Here is a 21,130-nt window from a genome sequence, read left to right on the forward strand (position 1 = left end):
AGACACAACAGAACAGCTTTTCAAATCATCACAAATATATTTTGAAATGTAAGACACATTAAATGTTGCAGCCTTATTTTGGGGGACAAATGGTTATATAAATATCCCCATTTGTTGTGGCGGAAAATTCGAGGCTGCTGGGAATCAGATGGTGTCACATATACAATTATTCAAATGCAAATGCATTTTGATAACTGTGGCAATCATTAAACTGGAGTTTGCTGACTTTCCTTTCAGAAGTTGTCTCAATTTGTACAATGCATAAGTTGTAGAAATACAATTCTGTATGGATGGCAGCCTCTCCTGATCTAACACCAAATTGCTTCAGTGTCGCTCGGAACAGGCGGCCTGACAGCGGAGACTTTTACTATTAATAGATAAAGGAGACTTAACTTATTTTGGAGACTTATTTTGGAGATTCACTTTGGAGACTTATTTTGGAAACCTTAACTTATTTTGGAGACTTATTTTGGAAACTCATTTTGGAGACTTATTTAGTTTGGAGACTTTATATGGTGTATGATAAATTGAGGATATTGGATATGGAGGAGACAAATTGAGGATATTGGATATGGAGGAGAAAAATCAGCATAAGTTATTTTACCTTGAAATGGTTGAGCTAAACGTGACATAATCTGGTTCCCGGGGCTTTGGGATTTTCCAAACAATTTCTTACTCCTAATGACAAGGTCTGACCTTGATATTCATAGGAGTATAGTTGAAGCACTGTGGTCAAATAACTGCCATTCTTATTTTTCTGTTTCCTTTATTTTGTATTGGTTCTAATAAAATGTTATTGGAAAGGAGATTCTGCCTTTGTTTCTTAAAATAATACAGCTTATTAAATTTAAACAATAAGCTTAAATTATTTTAGAGCAAAGTTAAATTGTCTATGGGAAGCAACCTAGTTCTTTGGTTTATCCATTGTTTATAGCAGTAGCCTCCCCTAGCAAAAGCACATGTTTGAACAGGAAAAGGAAGTAGCAAGTTGTCTCCCTTTTCTGTTTCCAAGACAATTCTGAGAACAGATTATTTTTTCACAAATTTACCCGCCCGCCACACCCCAATAATCCTGATATCCTAAGTAGGAAGCTAAAGCCAACTTGTTAACTAAAAAGAAATAAAAAATTAAACAGCGAAAGGAAAGTGCTTGAGTACATATATAAACAAGTAAAGCTTTATGGTGATTAAAATCCTGCCGCTGAGTTTTTCTTGTTACAGAAGCTGGCAATGTGGTGCTCACACACGCGGTATCCTGCAGATGTATATTCGATTTGGACGACACCGCCTTAAATATGACATTCCATGATTGTGACAAGTGGAAGCACCCCTTAGTGCCCTGTGACAATGAACAATATGGACTCGGGGGGCCCAGATATCCAGCTGTGCTTGGTGGACGTAACTGTGAAACAAAATTAAATGTGTTTTTGAATCTAATGTCTTGCTATACATCTGAAAATATTCAGGAGTCGTTTCATGTCTTTGTTAGGTGCCAAAGTGGGTTTTTTAGCGGAAAATTCGAGGCTGCTGGGAATCAGATGGTATCACATATACAATTATTCAAATGCAAATGCATTTTGATAACTTTGGCAATCATTAAACTGGAGTTTGCTGCATTTCCTTTCAGAAGTTGTCTCAATTTATACAATGCATAAGTTGAAGAAATACAATTCTGTATGGATGGCAGCCTCTCCTGATCTAACACCAAATTGCTTCAGTGTCGCTCGGAACAGGCGGCCTGACAGCGGAGACTTTTACTATTAATAGATAAAGGAGACTTAACTTATTTTGGAGACTTATTTTGGAGATTCACTTTGGAGACTTATTTTGGAAACCTTTACTTATGTTGGAGACTTATTTTGGAGATTCACTTTGGAGACTTATTTTGGAAACTCATTTTGGAGACTTATTTAGTTTGGAGACTTTATATGGAGTATGATAAATTGAGGATATTGGATATGGAGGAGACAAATTCATGATATTGGATATGGAGGAGAAAAAATTCGCATAAGTTATTTTACCTTGAAATGGTTGAGCTAAACGTGACATCATCTGGTTTCCGGGGCTTTGGGATTTTCCAAACAATTTCTTACTCCTAATGACAAGGTCTGACCTTGATATTCATAGAAGTATAGTTGAAGCACTGTGGTCAAATAACTGCCATTCTTATTTTTCTGTTTTCTTTATTTTGTATTGGTACTAATAAAATGTTATTGGAAAGGAGATTCTGCCTTTGTTTCTTAAAATAATGGTCAAACCAAGAAATAAGTTATTGATCCAGTTCAGGAAAATGCATTTGACATCATTTACGTGATACGCGATATTATTATTATTTCCACTTTATGTACTAGTATACCGATCATATCACGTTATTATGCATGTATAGAATAGCTTTATGAACTATTTATTTTAATAGCATAACAAAACTGAACACAGATATAAATTTCCATTATATTTGTATTGATTGTTTTTTGAGAATTAAAAAAACTTGATCGAAAATCTACTATGTTGTTTTGTTGTATATATTACCTTGCATGTGTATGCCGCTTCCCCGAAGTACCAAATATTTCAGATTGAGGCACGATGACAGGTCAAACTCAACCTGCGATGTTGGCTCGCTATGTATAGCTAAACTATGTGTGGCACGATCCGTTTCGTCAGTTACCATTATTTCCAAAAACAGGGCATTGGACTTGTTTTCTCTCCATATGTTGTTAATGCCCATTAAGTTGTTCCTATCGATATAAAAGTGACTGAGTCTGAGGAAAATGCCAGTTTGGTCATTTGAAACAGCTTCTCTGTATCCTGCCTCTATGATGCTTTGAAAAGCATAGTGTTCAAATGTAATACCACGTGCGTCTATTTTTTTACTATAATGTTTATTTATAATGCCAGATAGCGTATTGGCAGCCGATACATTCAGTCCACATATGAATATGAACACCTGGGATATGTCAAGATATGCATCCGAATGACATCCCAGATATCCGGAAATGACGTCATCAATCAAACGTGCATATTGGAAATATGATGAGCAGCCAGGAATTCCTGCATGCTTTTGTGGATAAATGAGATAGACGAATTTAAAGCTCTTTTGGTTTTCCGTTTTGATATCAGTCCCGCTTTGAGAGCAAACTCTTGTTCAGATGGTGTAAGATAGTTTGACAATTCCTGATCGTTGAATTCAATAGACTTCCTTTTCAGGAGAAAACAAAAGATTAAAAGCAGCTTTTGAAATGACATCTACGTTTTGAATGATAGGCCGAAGGTAACTTGTTCTTGAAAAACACTTCACATGAGGAGGGTGTAAATCGTTAAAAAAGCCAGTTGTATCGTTCGCCTTCTTACACAGGCTTTCAAGAAAAGTAGTATACAATGCACACAATGAAGATCCGTTCAAATGTTCCTCCTCCTCCATAGTGTCCACCCACGTGCAAATAACAAGTGTGTACAACATCGGTGAATTTGATAACGAGGTCAGCCGACGCTTCCCTATGAAGCTCCTAATTTCCCTCGCGGTTGTCTTAAGATCCTTGCTCTTGTCATGTTTGCACCGCAGTACCCTTTCACAAAATGTATCTGAATCGCTAATACCCTCGATCTCTACGAGGATGTCGATCCGAGAATTCTTGATACGCTCATCAGCAAGTTTCCATGGTCGAGAAGTTGTAAGAACCGCGCACTTGTCCTTTGGAAATCCCGCCATAGAAGGTTCAGCAAGGTTACTACCGTCAGGAGCCAACCATTCATCTAGACCGTCACGTATTACAAGGCATATTTCCGTCTCTATTATTTTGAGTAAAAGAGTGTACATGACATCACGTTTTTCTTCAGAATACATTGTGTCGATGATTTGTTTCTTTATCATATGCGTTACTTCGGTCTGACCTCTTGATTCTCCCAACGAAAGGAAAAAAATGAACTGGAAATTTTGAATGAGTAACACGTCATCAAACGATGCATTTTTGTTGGGAGCTGTCGTTGAAGGCCGATTTTCGTCGCACCAATCATGAACTAACTTGGCTGCAAACGTTGACTTGCCGCTGCCGGGCTCGCCTTGTACGTATACACGTCGATTTGACTTTGTGTCGCCTGTGTAAAAGAGTTCCTTGTATGTCAGTACTTGCTCCTTTTTAACACGTTTTCCATCACTTGCTATATCAAAACGGTGCATTTTCGGTGTTGCAAATATATCGGTTATACGTTTATCAAGACTCTGATCCAATACTGAAAGAGGCACATTGCTCGAAGTGTCATTGTAATGTTCCACCAAACGACGGCGAAAATCTGTAATGATAATGAAACAATGCCTTACATCAATACCAAAAAAGTACGCTATTTAAATTTATTGCAAAACACGAAAATGAAACTCGCAAACAAAGTCGCTCGCTACAGTCAAAGCATTTAACAACTGGTTAGATAATTTACATAAAGGACGCTACTGTAAATTAGCACGTATCTATATCAAAATAACAATAATGTTACCCATAAACAAATAATGGTGCGATCTAGTACACAAGACTTGATCTTTACGATTTGGTTGCTGACACTGATTCTAAAAGAAAGTGTAATGAATACACATGGCCCATGCTCTATTTTGCTGTTAATACTGTAAATGAATGCATCCACTGAAGTGATATACATATCAATATGTAACTATAAAGCTTTGTTATACGGCATACATGAAGAGACTTAAAGGGGTCTTTTCCCAGATTTTGACAAGTTTTGAAGTTTGTCATCAAAATGCTTTATTTGGATAAATGTAAACATTGGATCTAGAAAGCTCCAATAAAACCAAGAATAAAAGTAAAAAGAGAACAAAGTAACCCTCAACTGGGCTTGAACCACTGACCGCTGAAGTAAAAGTCTTTCGCTTTGACCACTCGGCCATCCGTGTTCATACAATGAGTGATGTATTTTATACCTTATATAAGCAGTCCTCGTTGTATCACAAAATATAACGACAACAACAGCACTCTCCAAATTATTTAATAGTTTCGCGTTTCAACGCTTTATAATTTTCGGGTTTTTAAATCGTAAGAAAAATCATATAATTGATATTTTAGAGAATGATAAATGTTAAGTATTACTGTTTCCCCACACATATAACTACTGCGACAATTTGCGAATTTGAAACATTTTTTTATTTTGTCAATTTACCAGAACGTGAAAATGCCCCTTTGACTTATTAAACAAATACAGCAATCAATGTTCATCCGTGTTCATGTTATTTAATTTAGCCGTGACCATTAAGTAGACTACTAAACGAATAAACAATAACATTTTACAGATTTTTTAAACTGTTTGTTTCCCACATTAGTCTTATGCTATGCCGTGAAGTTTGAAGTAAAATAGTGCTTATGTCCATCTTTATCTACTATTAACTGTTTTAGCTTAAATTTAGAACAGCAATTCTGTTTCTTCTTTATTGCTTCACAACATAAGTTCGTCAAATGTTGCGAAATTAATTACTAGTATGTTTAAAGATGTACTTGTTCTACATGGTATCTATAACTTGCTGATTAAAAAAAAGTTGGAAATGTTTTCATCAATTTATTATATACAAGCAAATTTGTTGAATTGGTATCCCCCGCAAATAAATTGTGTTTATTATTCTTGTGCAAAGCAATTTTTTTCCATGGATTAATACACACACATGAAGCTTCATGTTGACATGTTGTATCGTATCTGAGATAAAGCCCTGAAAAGTGCAATCACACAAAAACAATAAATGGCATTAACTCTTTTTTAAGAAAGTGAAGGGTTATGTTTTTCAAGCATGGCACTTCTCCTTATTAATATCAATACACTTATATAGTTTCATGTTGAATTCCTGCATGATATCTGGGATATAGCCCTGAAAATGTACAAAAGGGCAATTACTCTTAATAAAGAAATGTATGGTTATGGTTGTTGTACATGACATTTCGCCGCATTGATATCTATACACCTATGAAGTTTCATGTTCACATCTTATATAGATTCTGAGATATAGACCTAAAATAATTTTGACAGACGGACGGACTGACAGACGGACGGACAGGGCCAATTCTTTATCCCTCCTCCTGTGGCGGCGGATAATTAAGAACATCTTTCAGAGCGAGTGTTTATTGATAACAGTTGACAAAGAGAGTTTAATATCACATATATCTAAAATATGATCATTGCGTCATAAAAAATATATGCGTGAATCAATTAAAGAGACGCATTTAAGATGAACTAGCTTGTATGAGGCTATGTTTCTTTTGCTTTTGTATGAGCATTACAATACATACACACGACGAATAGTTATTTATTGCTTTACATCTGCTGAGACGAGTTAAAGGGAACACGAAATTGTTGGACTTTATTCTGTACACTTGTTGTGATATATCCAATTACTGTGATTATTTTTTTAATTTATAATATGCTTCTAAAGCAACATAGGATGTTTTAAAGTGCTGCCAGTAGTAGACAGGCATACTCGTGAATTGGAATTTAATATGTATAAGCCTGCTAAGTAATAGATCAGATATAAAAGAATTGGTCAGTAACCTGAAAGATACTGGGTAGTTGCCATCGAGTATATGGTATAGTAAAACATATATAGTTATGTCGCACGCACCCCTTAATCTCATAATCGTATGTACTAAACTGTACTATTTTAAGTGAAAATAAGCGTTATTGGCTTTGTAAAATGCCTAAAATGAAGACTCCAAAACATATTTTTAGTTTTAAATGGATATGATTTGTAAAGATCCAGTTCCAATGGACTACCCATTGTTGTTGCAAAGAATAGGTACTTGCACGCATAAACATAACTCTAAAATTCGAAGTATTAGAAGCGGCATCGCTTTGCTAAATGGCAAGTCGGAGTTTTCAGCTTTGGTATGTTTAACATGCGTTTTAAATGTCTACAACATATGTGAAGTAGTTACAGGGATGCCCAATGTTTGAACGCAGACGTTAGTTGTATCACCCCATCGGGGTAGAGATAGTCCTTTTTCGCTTTGCAGCAGCTCCCAAGAGAGGGCTGGTACACCTGGTTCTCCCCTGACACTCAAATCTCACTTATGATTCCGAGACCTTGACACAACCACACCATGGTAACCGCTTCTGCTGACAAACGAAACAAAAATAGTTGACTGGCACATTTTCTATGAACATATGCAAGTTCTTCGACAGACAATTGGCGTCGCAAAGATTTATTCAAGCCCTCGGAAAGAAAATGATGAAACCAAAAATACAGAATACAAAGCGGGCTCGGTCGGGGCTTCGAATAACCATGATCGAGAACTCCGCTGTGAGTCCCCAGGGTGGATGCGACAAGTAGGATAATAAAGTTTATCAAGCGATCAAGATGGCAGCAAAGGGACCAATCATACACACGTGAAACGTAAGAACACTCCTTGCATGCTGATAAATCCACATACTGAAGCATGAGCTGAAGCACTACCGCTTAGAAATGTTCTTACTAGCCGAGGCCAGGTGGCAAGGCTTCGGAAAAACATCAACGGACGAACGACACAAGTTACGGATCATCGGAGAGAATTCCAAACATCGGGTTGCTTACATCGTTAGGAAGGAGGTAGCCAACAGCATCATCAGTTGCATCCCATTCTCAAGGAGACTCATCTCCACTTGTATTCTAGCTAGACCTCACAATATCAACATCATCAAGGTCTACGCACCGACATCAGACTACGACAACGAGGAGAAAACATATACTATCTGCATAGATGTTGCACACTAAACTTAACCCTAGCATTTGACCAACGCCTGCAAACCAGTAAACCGTACAGATTAAAAGCATTAACAATATGTCCATCTAAAATTGCCGGAAAAGTCATTTTTCGTAAATAAACCCCTCTAGTGTTATACTGCGGACTATATTCACAAATATATAATGTTGTGTCATTAAAATTACATAAAAACCAAAGCCTCTACGGAAAGGTTTCATTGAGTAATATGTAATAGTTATATGTAACTATTTCCTAAAGCTTATACATTAATTATCATTTTAAATCAATTGATATATAATATGCAAACTTAAAATGGTTATTATTCTAATTAATTGCAGGACATAGTTATGTGCCTTTTAAGTGACCTAGTATTAGACATATTTTAAGTTTAAAGAGAATAAAATACATACACACTTTTTACAAACAAAACACCTAAACCAGATCATAAAGCTGACGAACATGTCAGAAGTGTAGCTCAATCAACTCCTGTACAAATAATTGTGTAACTAAACACGTCGTTTATGCACGAAATATATGGATTTTGGGCAACATTTAAATCCTTATTGGGTTCACTTTGTTTTTGAAATGATCATTTGTAAATGGATTACTTATATTGAGACGAACTGGTGTGCTAAACAAAACCTGTTTACGAACCTTCTACGTCTCGTTCGTAGTCTGCTTGTGCAGTTTTGTTTGCTGCCTGTTGCATGCGCTCAATGCCATGCTGTACACTGATTTCGATGCGTTGTGTTCCATTATGTACCTTGCTATCAATACATTGATCCGCATCGTTTGTCTTTTTTTCGATGCGTTGTTCCCCATACTGAGTCCTGCTTTCAATTATCTGTGCCCCAAATGGTGTCTTTCTTTCAAGGCGATGTTCCCCAACTTTCGTCTTGCTATGAAGGCGTTGTTCCCCAACTGTTGTTTTCTTTTTAAGGCGTATCAGCCCCAACTGATTAGTAGCATCCATTTTCTGCAGATGTTTTGACAAGGTCCTTTCCGCCATCTCAGAAAAACGTTTGCCGGTCTTTTTTGCTTCTTCGAGCGTTTGATTGACCTCTTTCAACAGCTTGCCCAGTTCTTCAAAGGACATACGATCATTCTGCAACTGCATGCAAATCCAAACAAATATTGTGTTGTTTTTGCCTAAAACAAATATTAAATATGTCAAATCATGTTGAAAATAATACGGTTTGATGGATATGTGATTATGTCCTTGAGAGATCGTAGTATCCTTTCATGAATGGTAACATTTATTTTTCACGAGTTGCAGAGCCATTGGTGAAGTCATATCTTTAATATTACTTATACTTTTATAAAACAAAATCTTATATTGAAACATATTGAAACATAACATCATTTTAACTTAATATAACTGTTTAGTTCATGCCAATAAGTTTCGTTAACGGTGACCTTATTAATGCGAATTAGTATGATTTTATATAAATGACGTTTAGTGATGAAACTGTACAATTGTGCTTCAATTTCTTCATCCTCGTCAATTGTCCCTCAATTTCTACATACTCGTCAATTTATTACATTATTTTTTTCAACTTTATTTTACGTTTTCTATTTTACATGTTTATATCAATTATACGATTTACAATTAATATTAATACATTCATAGCTGAATAATGATCATGTTAGTTGGCTCTTCGACTTAGTTTCTTTACCACAAAACTTCATACACCATTTTTTTTACAGCAAACCAACATTTTGTTTTTGAAACTTTGCGCGTGTGCATTATCCAAACATTTATATATTGTACAAGATAAGTATTGATGCAAATCATCAAAGGGCGTCGGGAATTTCAGTGTAAAAGGCACTCAATGAAGTTTCATGGAACGATTTTTTTCTACTGTAAATATTAATATATTGGCCGATTATTTTAAACAAAATAGAAAAAGATACTGGTATAACCAGTATCTATGATTTTGTGTTATAACCCCAAATAACCATTATCTATGAAGTTGTGTTATAAGCCCCAAATAACCATTATCTATGATTTTGTGTTGTAACCCCCAACTATTTCATAGTTAATTTTATTTACATTGGTTTCCTTTTTTTATTGGCATCCGAGTGCAGTTTTCATTAATCGAACAGAACTGTGTAGGTTTTAAAAAATCTGCTTCTTCTTGTAAGCGTAATTTATAAATTTGATATGAAAACACTGTAAAAGTTTTAATGTGTTTACGACCCCCCCCCCCCACTCTCTCACACATATATTTCATGGGCTTAATAAAAACACACAAAAATGTGTTTGTCAGAAACACAATGCCCCCTAATGCGCCGCTTTTTTATAAAAAAAATTACCTTTGACCTTGGAGGATGACCTTACCCTTGACATTTCACCAATCAAAATGTGCAGCTCCATGAGATACACATACATGCCAAATATCAAGTTGCTATCTTCAATATTTCAAAAGTTATTGCAAAACTTGAATGTAAGGTTATTTATTGTTTTACCTTTGACCTTGAAGGATGACCTTGACCTACACCTTTTACCACTCAAAATGTGCAGCTGATGAGATAAACATCAATGCAAAAAATCAAGTTGCTTTCTTCAATATTTCAAAATGTATTGCAAAACTTCCATGTAAGGATAAAGTTTTTGTTTTTTTTACCTTTGACCTTAAATGATGACCTTGACATTGACCTTTCACCACTCATAATGTGCAGCTCCGTGAGATACACATGCATGCCAACTATCAAGTTGCTATGTTCAATATTTAAAAAGTTATTGCAAAACTTTAATGTAAGGTTAAAGTTTTGATGACAGAATGACATAATGAGGGACAGACATGCCAAAAACAATATACCCCCGATCTTTCGATCCGGGGCATAAAAATGGTTACAATAAAACAGCATATTTATTCAAACTAAAATATCTACATAAAAACAAAAAACATAGAACATAAAATAAAATAATTTGATTCTACTGGGGCTCGAACCTTGGGCCTCTCACATGTGAAGCGAGCGTGTAACCACTACAATACGGAACCGCTTGAAAAATCACCTTCTTACTAAGATATTAATAAGTGACTGTAGTGTAACGGTTATCAATAAAGCAATACACCGTGTAATCGCTGTCGTCTTGTAAAATTGAAGAAAATACGCGTTAACCAAAACTCGAACAGCAAAAGTCTGCGCTATTGTTAGAAAAAACACAAGATAAATATATTTTGATTATGTTTTGTTTTTATACAAAACCAGAAGGTTTCACCGGTTCGCGTATTTGCCCAGTCCCTGTGATCTTTTATTATTGCCCAGTCCCTGTGATCAGTGATTAATTAAAAAAAAATTAGCTTTGCATTATCTGCAATAAATGTTGTAGTAAATGTAATTGGCATAAATGCAGTACTTATTTACACTAATTTCCACAAAAAATCACCACTGTGCAATATATTCTGACAACAAAAATATATTCATTGATCCGTAAAATAACTTTTCCTCCCATAAGCGAAAAAAAACGTATTACATACGAGTCGCCGCACTTCAGTGCGACGCCAATCATAATTATAAAATGTGCAGCGGATACATATAGGATCTGGCACGAGTTGTTATAACATACCATATTTTATTAAACGAGTTCAGGAATTTTGTTAGTAAGCGAGCCTTTTGCGAACTTACTAACGAATTTCCTAGACGAGTTTAATAAAATATAGTATGATATGACAACGAGTGTCAGATCTTTTTTTATCACATGCTTTTAAGTGAACAAATTAAATAAATATTTACGCAAATGATAAATCCCGAATATTGTTTACATTTCTTGTCGTCATTTGACGTTGCAACGTCATTTCAGAAAAATAACAAAATGCGATTGGTCAATAAACGAAAACTAAGCCAATGAAAACGCTTAAAAAGTATATTACACATGTGTAAGATAAAATTATATGTAATGGTTATATTACATGGGAAACAGGGTGTGGCATGTGATAAAATTCCATCCTTTATGATCAAACACCCATTAAGATGATTAAGCTGTGAAAGTTTGAGCGAAATCGGCCAAGACGTTAAAGACAATCAGAGTAGACACATTGTATGCATATGTAATATATAATTGTTAATAGTGGAAACCAAGAAAAACCACAATAATTCTCCAAACTAATGTTGCAGCCAAATTGTGTACGATCATCTCCACATTAAGGTAATTCAGATGTGAATATTATGCAAAATCAATTCAAGAGAAGGAGTTTCGGGGCGGTCTCACGTATGTAGGTACGGACGAAAAAGTGCAATACTTATTGCCTACCCATTTCTGGGAAAACAACGATATGTTATAAAACATTTATTTTGCCTTATGTGTCGTTGTTAATTGTATTATAGTTTTATAATTTACACTATTCTTTGCTGTTTGACAGACGTTACAAACCATTCTAAATTTATAAATATATAAACTGGTCCCTTTAACTTACATCACTAAGTCTTGTACATGCTATGATGGCTGAAGGATCATGTTGTAAGTATTGTGGGTCAGCCAGGAGCGTGGACAGGGTCTTGAAATAGTCCTGCAAGTCAGCATCTGTAACCTTGCAGTCGGATGTGTGTCGCACATCTCGGCCAATCTGACGGACCTAAGAAATAACAAATCATGATAAATAAACAAGTATTATATTCGAATTTTAAAGCGAGTAGGTAGAATGTTAATGTCGACATTTCTCTCTCACAATCTTATTAGCTTATCAATATGATTTATGCATGTTAATATCGTTTATGAAAAATAAAGGACCACCAATGAAATAAAGTATACTGCAGTATACTGTATACAGCAAAATTAACGCCAATACCGACACGTTTATTATTACAAACCAAAGCGCGTCTACGTGTCGTATGAACAAAGATGCGTCAGCTTATGGGCATTTCCAACTAGAGAACAATTCTTGTTCACATGAAGGAGTTTTTTTTACTTTTTTACGTAAACAATTATTGCAATTTAATTAAACTTAATTTATTTAATGGTACTCCTTTTTCTGAATTGTTGTGTTTGTGTTTGATGTTTTATAAGTTTTGAAAACAAGTATAAAGATCGTAAATACTAGCTTTGATGTACACATACTTGAAATGACAAGTGTGCGTTAATGCAGTGTTTAGAAAGTCATACAATAGAAGAATGAAATATGCAACAGCTTTTATAAAATACTCTTTAATGTTCGCAAACACATTCAGATTTTAGTAAAACAAATAGACACACTACTGTTTAAACACTTAACTCGTGCTTCGTATTACCTTTTCTAGTGGACATTGCTTATCAGGCGGTGGAGGTGATAAGCATAAGGGGGAAAGACATGTCTGGAAATGTAGGCAATTCAACATGATGCTTATCACACCATTAAAGTCCGATTCCTGGACCGAGGAAATGATGCTGTATCCGTCCGGAGGGAGGTAGCATTTGCCTATTTCCCAATAATTAAGTGCCCACTTTTTCGCACGAGTGTTCCTCCAGGAAGGTCCACCATATTTGTGGTGTAATATGATATTATCTTTTATATTATCACATATTGGGCATGGCTGCGGTATCTTTGAATTGTGAAAAGGACAATAATTCCGTTTCCTGTTGTTACAATATGGGTTTGTCGGACATTGTATGAGGTTTTCAATTGGGCAGTTTCCACAACTTTTACCAACAACGGTGTGTACTTTCTGTAATTCTGCGCAAAGAAAGTTAGTGAGTCCTTCCTTCGTAACATTGAGTCCTATGCACGCTTTGAACCAATTATTGGTCTCCTTGTCGACGATCAGGTGTGTGTTAGCGGCCATACTGCACCACTAGCATGTACTGGTGACTTTGTTAATGGACAAGCATAAACACAACATACATTCCTTGATATGTTACATTCCTCTTGTCAACATAGACTCCGATTATATGGCCTTTTGAGTGGAATTCATCATCTACAATAAAAAACGTCCATGAACAAAACTCATAAATTTGATTTAGATCATAACTGTTTAAGATACATTGTTTATATACATGCTATTGGTGCATTAGCATAAAGTTTATCTTTTCACTCAGTTATACTGGCTGACTGTATACATATGAGCTCTGCTTCATGAAATCCTGTCATGACAGTACGATGAGATTAGTCGAGATTGGCATTTTTGACGCCACATATAATATTGCCTCTGCATTTGAGACGCTCATAAGACAAAGCTGTTTTGAATCAAGCCGATTTATAAGAAAGCCTTTGTGTTGATATTGAAACAAAGAAAAGTACGCACTTATCTAAAGGACGTATATTTCGGATTTCGTGGAATTTTTCCGGCAGACTTTGTGTTTGAACGATGATTTAAACTAAGTCACTAATCAGTCGCTTGTTGCAAGTATCATAGTCTCGAGGAAGATTTGGTTAAATTTCAAAAAAAAAGTATTGGTTTAGTAGAAAATCGGTAAATGTGAACGTTCTTTTCCGCCAAAAACATGTCTAAATTGTTTGTGAGTACAAGTATTTGTTTTATTGTAAACCAAGTTTTAATGCTAGTCTGTAAATATCAGTACTGGCATGTTTTTCAAATGTTGGAAAAGTTTAACTATATTTGCTTTTAAAAAAGTAGAAATTTGGGATTTCAACATGATTTATATCAAGAGCACCGCATAACGGGTGCCTAGCTCGGCTGCGAAAGCTTGTCAGATTTTTTTTTAGAAGTCACAGTGACCTTTGACCTGGTGACCCAACAAGAGATGTGTTTGTCAGAAAAACAATGCCCCTTACTGCGCCGCATTGAAATAAAATTTATATTTATCATTTGACAGGTATAGAATTCATCTCCCTTTAAAGGTTATTACTTCCCTTGAATTTTGTCCAATCCAACCGGAGGGGGGGGGGGTCTCACAGTCAATTATGACCATGTCAGACATCACTGACAACTAAGGCCTGTGGTTTAAAAGAGATCATAGCCAGAGTTGATCATGTATCTATGGACATAAGTCCACAGGTATGTAATGAACATCAAAGAAATTATAATTATATCATTTAAAAAAACCTTTGACAAATCAATCATTTGGGTTATACAAAATCTAAATAATAAATCTGTACAGTAACTGTGAAAAGAACTTCAACACTTTGTAAGGAAATATATAATATGAGATTTATAAATATATAAATTACTTCCCTTTAAAATAATTGTCTGTAACAAATCTCTATTTTTAGTAGCAAATAATTAAAAGCCACTACCGTGACTGTAGATTCACCACTCAATTGTGCAGCTCCATGAGGTACACATGCATGTCAAATATATAAAGTGGCTATGTTCAATATTGAAAAATATCTCCCTTTGAAGCTTATTACTTCCCTTAAATTTGTATTTTTTACCGTAGACCGTAAAGGATGACCTTGACCTTTTACCACAATGTGTTTGTCAGAAACACAATGCCGCCTACTGCGTCGCTTTGATTTATTTAACAAAATATATACGTGTGCAGGTCAGATAACTATGTCCATTTAAAGCTTATTACTTCCCTTGACTTTTCGACCCTAGACCTTGAAGGACGATGTTCACCTTGAAATTGTACCACTCAAAATGTGCAGCTCCATGAGATACACATGCATGCCAAATATCAAGTTGCTATCTTCAATATTTAAAAAGTTATGGCCAATGTTAAGGTTTTAGCACGATTCCTACGGCGGACGGCGGACGACGAGCAGGCTATGACAATAGCTCGGGTTTTCTCCGAAAACAGCCTCGCTAAAAATTAGTTCGGCCCAGTTTGGGAATAAGCAAAAGGCCTGGAAATAAAATTAGTTAGGACACGGTTATTTGGAAAACAGACGACAAAATACATAAAACATTAATTCTTAACTTCGATATGAATTTGAACCTGGAATCCAAATGTGATTCAAAATTATATTATAAAACAAACTACAGTCCACTTAAATATCATTCAGTGTTTATGTTCGCAAACCGTCATTTGGTGGCATTAGTAACCTTTATTAGATTCTTAACCTTGCTTAGACAGGTTTAAACTTAATGTATCAAGTTTTAACGATTTAATCCCGATTGTTCGATGCTAATTTTATATAAATTGATACCACCTATCATTATATTTCACAAAATAAGAAATTGTGTTCAATACAATAATAATGTGAAGAAGCAGATCAATAATTCTTTGAAAGACAGCAAGAAAATTACATGTATTAATGTGAATGTGCTTGTGGCATTCACAAATAATTTGCAATTGGTTAAAGCTTCATTTACATAATTACAACTGTACACAAATGCTAATTGCAGATGGGCATGTTGATTCAAATAAGCTGTCGAAATGTTCATTATAAGGGACACTGTTGTAAGCCCGTTTAATATACCTGTGTTGTAATTAAAGATACTGAACATATCCACATTGTGCCATTGTTTACAAATAAGGCAATAACGTTCATTCCGAGGAATATTGTTTCGGGATGTTTTCTCAAAGGATGGACAAAAGTTCTTAATTTGTATAATGTAAATATGGAAGATAGTAATTGGCTAAGTAGTCTAATAGAAGAGTTAAACAATCTTATTTATGTATATATAGAACAAAACTCGTATTCCATTGCCCATATGTCATTTAATGTATAACTTTCAACTTCAGCGAACTATTAAGTCCACTTCTTGTACTAAGTTAGGCCCATAAACATACATAGTGTAAAGCATTCTAAGCTACCTGTATTGAAGGAATACAAAAGGTGTGTATTGCGCTATTATAAATCGATTAGGCCTAAGCTACTTTACATGTGTTTGTGCTTCATACCTGTTTACCTGCTCCGCGGGTTATCCCAGCATGTTACTATATTAAGAGTGCGATTGTTATCAAAATACTTCGCGGGAAAACACGAAATGTTTCCCGCTGAATGCTTTTTATAGCACTTACGCTATTTCCTCTTATGAACAAACCATATAATGCATAAATACACACCAATTAGTTCTGCATTCGCCTGTATATATTCGTTTCGTTTCGCCATTATAATACCATTATTATATAAATGAAATGCCATTTACTGCAGTACAGACAGTTTTCAGAAACTACTTAGAAAACGTCTTCATTTGTAATCTAGCACGACTACATGATTTAAATTCTAATAACTGATACTACTGTTGCTGAATTGTTAACATGTACATTACACAACTAGTAAACACCTGCCCTCGGACGTCTTATCCGGCATCTCATAACGCGTTCCTGTCTGTTGAATTTATTTAAGTATTTTATCAATAAACGTACCGTGTTCTTGTTCAAGAGTTGTTCCGAATAAGTGCAGCGCATAAAAAAAACTTCGTTTATATGTTGCTTTGAACCAAAACAAGAATCATTTGTGGCTCGGCACGAGATAAGGACACCACCATCTTGTCAAGAGATGACTTCTTCATTATAAAAGTGCAAAATCTGACAAATTAAAATCAGAAATTTTAGCTCTGACTTCTCAATAGGGACGAATTTGTGACACTTTTAATGTTTACTATTTAACACCGATTTTGATTAAAAGCAAAACAAGTATCATGTGTGGCTTGGAACGAGATCAGGACATCACCATCTTGTAAAGAGATGACCTCTTCATTATACAAGTGTAAAATCTGACACACTATAATCTGAAATTTGCGCTCTGAATTCCCAGGTGGGGACGAAGTTGCGACACTTGTGATGTTTAGTCTTTAACACCGTTTTCGCAAATTTTGTCAATAAAAGCCAAACGATTTTATGATATGCAGTGCATGTAATGACCAACCTTATGACTGTAAGCCTCGCCACAAATGCCGTTGTAAATGGTTAAACTGCTTAACACGTACATTGGGCCGCAAAATGTAACAGGCAAAAAAAAACATAATGATATCATGGATGAAATGAAAAGACAAATCCAGCGTATTTCATAAAAAAATAAGATGATTGAAAGGCCATTACATAACATAACAAGGTATGTGTTTGTAAAACACAATACACAATGTCCCTTTTTGAGCGATTTTGACCCATATATTTGACCTTTGACCTTGAAGGATGACCTTGTCCTTTCACCACTCAAAATGTGCAGCTCCATGAGGTACACATGCATGCCAAATATCAAGTTGCTATCTTCAATATTGCAAAAGTTATGATTTTGACCCATATATTTTACCTTTGACCTTGATGTTTTTGTAAAAAAAGTGTGACATGTGCATAATACACCCCATTTAAAATCAATGGATGCAATGTAAAAAAGTAAATTATTCACAGGGAGCTAGAGACAGACAGATTTGGAAACTAAAACAAGCAAATTCATTGACAATGTGTAAACAGTGCTGAGTGAACATAGAACTTCTTGTATTCAAAAGCTTGTGCAGAAACAACATAACATTTCTACATTATATTCCCTTAAAATACTTTATCATGCTTAATATTCATAATTATGGATGAAAGGCTGATTAAAAAACAGACACAAGATATACATCAATGCCATTATAACCACATATTCACCCTTACAAAAAAAAACTGTATTTTTAAATTCTTTGATGAAAACTGACCTCTTAAGTCTTCAATTAAATACTTGATATGTTAAAAAGGTCCATCACAAGACAATTACTGGGCAATACATGTATATAGTCCGTGTTACCACCCACACACAGCTCAAACTGACGGTTAGATGTAAACATGGTAAGGTAAGGTTGCACCAGGATCTGCCAGGTTCATTTGTGAAGATCTGCAATGAAAATATATAACAGTGACTGATAATTTATGACTGCAACGTTCCACAAACACATCAATAATACATCAATACAGTGGTAACCACATGTTATTTTTCCCTTCATTGTTGTTTTTCTTATTGAACTTAATATTTGTAAAAATAACACAACACATTATTAATCAAATGATATACTGTTATCAACATGAAAATAAGATTTTTGTTTTGTACATAATTTATTTCTGTTCCCTCCAGATATGCATAGTGAAAAGAGCTAAGGCATTTTTGTTTAATAAATTCTGTTAGTTTTTATCTAAACATCCGCATACCATGGATAAGATAATCAATAAATCATATGTTGTTTTTACTAATGGAAAAAAATAGAATAAATAGTAAACACAAATGAGGTAAACAATACATGTTGTGAGTCATACCATACCTGCTAATTACAGTATAAGCACATCTTTTGGTACTATGTCATTATTCCCAATCAGTATGTTATGATGTGGATCAGCTTTGGACACATGCCCCTACATGTATATCATTGGAGTTCTTCACTGAAACAACAAGATACAGGCCTTAACAAAATTATTGCAAAATATATATGTGTGGTTTTAATTATATTTAAACATAATATATTACAAATAAAAAAAATGCCCGCACAAGTATTGAATCTGGTAACAATCTTACCAATATTCCAAAACATATGAGCAGACAACCTTTAAATTGTCTAAAACTGGAAACTATAGTCTCTAAAGTGACTTTCAAATTTGTGTTGTTCTACATTTTTTATTTCTTTTTTTGTTTTAACGAATCATTATCTTTCGCATCACTGCTTTAATTTCAACTTGATCATGAACACTTAATTGACATTGATAACGCATTCATTAATCATTTCAGTGCGGGAACCAAATTTTGAAGGCCTTTGCAAACAGTTTGGATCCAGATGAGACGCCACAGAACGTGGCGTCTCATCTGGATCCAAACTGTTTGCTATTCTGATAGTATTTTTTGAAAAAAAAATCAAAGAAATGCTAATTGTAGAAATTCAGCAGACGACCTTTTAGCAGACGACAAATTTCCCAGCATGTAAAGGGTTAATTCTGGTGTTACAAATAGAATTGCGATTGCTTACAGTCCATTACAGGAGGATTGCACACAGATTTTTAACACAAATTTTATATTACATGTACAGTCAAGTTACCATTACCGGATCAGTAGCGTAATAAAGTTGTTCTGGTGAAAAGCAATACATGTTTTGAGACTTCTTTTACATCAGTTTGATTAAATATTACCTTTGCTCGCTGATTCAGCATATAGTCTTATTTTTAAACGCAGGCAAAATGTATTTGTGATACCTTTTTTTCGCTGCAGAATTCATGCATTAACAGATCAGTTGTAGCCATAACGGATCACGTGATCGAAACCACTCGGGGGGCTTCTACCACGCTATTTGAACTGTCGAAACATGAACTGTGTTGTTTACAATGCCCAAATTACATTGCCAGTTGTAAATTATATTCATTTGTTTTTGTTATAATTGTTTTCTATATGTGATTGAAAATGCTGTGTTCAAAATATCATCCAAAACTGACAACTATTTATCGGGAAGCGCATTCTTGAACATGAAAGTGATCCTTTATGGGTAATGATCCGGTAATGGTAACTTGACTGTATCTACTACAACCTAATTCCATATTCATTTGACAGTCTTTCAGCTATCAATTGATCAACAGTTATACAATCATCTTAAAAATAAATAAAGTGAAAGTAGAAAACTTTGAGAAGCATATAAGCACTAAAATGTATCAAAGATGTGTTACTACAGTTGATGTCATTTTAAAATCGTATAATAAGAAATGATTTCAATCATTTGACAGATAAATTGTGAAGCGTTTTAGATTTTGACAACTGTGTAACAGACAGAACTATCCGCTAAAATCGTCATTATGAGAGCCAATACGTCTCATAAACACGTTATGATTGATGAAATATATTCTTTTTACAGGAAATGTTTTTTCCACATACTACTTCTTGAAGCAAACAAACTGAATATCTATGAAAAAATATACCTTGGCAAAATCCAGAAAGTTTATCCGAAAATTAACAATGTTGATCTGCCATTCCATGCCCTACTGTTTTGATTGTTATATTAACTTAGGTTAATCTACACCATAAAATATCAAAATAAAAAAGGTAAACATCAATATTTAAGTATCCATCGTGTATTTTTAACATAAAAAAAATAAAATTAAAATAACTAAACCATAATAAACACCATAATAACGGACAGCGATTACCGTCTGCAATTTCCTTCTTTGTTCATATCGTATGCAGTTTTCAACGTTATCTATATTGTATGCAAATTCCGTAAGCGTTTTAGTGAGACCCATAAACTGATTACGTAGGCACTAGTGAGCTGTGTGATTGTCGACCATTGATTCAAATTACATTAGGAATACAGTAGAGTAATGATATTTTGTATAGTAATATAAGTCATATTTCGAATGAATTCAATTAGCATCTTCATGTATATAACTCTGAAACATAAACAACTAAATACAGATAGTTCATGATTAAAATTTAATCGATGTAGGCTTCGGATTAAGCTCATTTTAATAAATAACAACGGGTGAAAGAATGACCAATAAAAAAGCTAACATATTATTGCTTTCATATTCTGTAAGTTTACTTTTCAATAACATCAAATTCAATCGGTTCCCGTTACAAAACGATACAATTTCACAGCATTATTGATTCCATTCATTTATTTCAGAAACTGAA

General features: G+C 34.6%; 1 protein-coding gene and 1 long non-coding RNA gene across 12 annotated transcripts in view; both read right to left on the minus strand.

Annotated features, from left to right (window-relative positions):
• Positions 1 to 16,962, minus strand: part of LOC127837943 (uncharacterized protein C5orf49-like) — a 50,816-nt gene extending 33,854 nt beyond the window's left edge. For 3 of the 10 annotated variants that reach the window (XR_008029554.1, XR_008029553.1, XR_008029551.1), the window contains exons 1-5: positions 16,918 to 16,962; positions 12,954 to 13,616; positions 12,143 to 12,301; positions 8,376 to 8,832; positions 2,530 to 4,287 (exon numbers count right to left, since the gene is read on the minus strand). Coding sequence is in view for 3 of the 10 variants with exons in the window: in XM_052365404.1 (XP_052221364.1) it covers positions 8,376 to 8,832; positions 12,143 to 12,301; positions 12,954 to 13,484 (1,147 nt within the window). In the remaining 7 variants the exon portion in view is untranslated. Of the gene's footprint in view, positions 1 to 1,056; positions 1,403 to 2,529; positions 4,288 to 8,375; positions 8,871 to 12,142; positions 12,302 to 12,953; positions 13,617 to 16,835 lie in introns of those variants that run through there. The other 7 variants (XM_052365404.1, XM_052365403.1, XR_008029556.1 and 4 more) reach the window with 6 other exon arrangements.
• A 303-nt stretch (positions 16,963 to 17,265) lies between these two features.
• On the minus strand, positions 17,266 to 20,586 carry LOC127837945 (uncharacterized). 2 transcript variants are annotated; one of them, XR_008029560.1, is made up of 4 exons: positions 20,419 to 20,586; positions 18,786 to 18,903; positions 17,804 to 18,364; positions 17,267 to 17,670 (listed from the first exon to the last, which is right to left on the minus strand). It is a non-coding gene; the product is annotated as an uncharacterized LOC127837945 (long non-coding RNA). The 2 variants fall into 2 exon arrangements; XR_008029559.1 differs by having other exon boundaries at positions 17,266 to 18,364; positions 20,419 to 20,584.
• Between the last annotated feature and the right edge of the window lie 544 nt (positions 20,587 to 21,130).

Source organism: Dreissena polymorpha, chromosome 7 (assembly GCF_020536995.1).
Source record: "Dreissena polymorpha isolate Duluth1 chromosome 7, UMN_Dpol_1.0, whole genome shotgun sequence".
Classification (NCBI taxonomy): Eukaryota; Metazoa; Mollusca; class Bivalvia; order Myida; family Dreissenidae; genus Dreissena; species Dreissena polymorpha.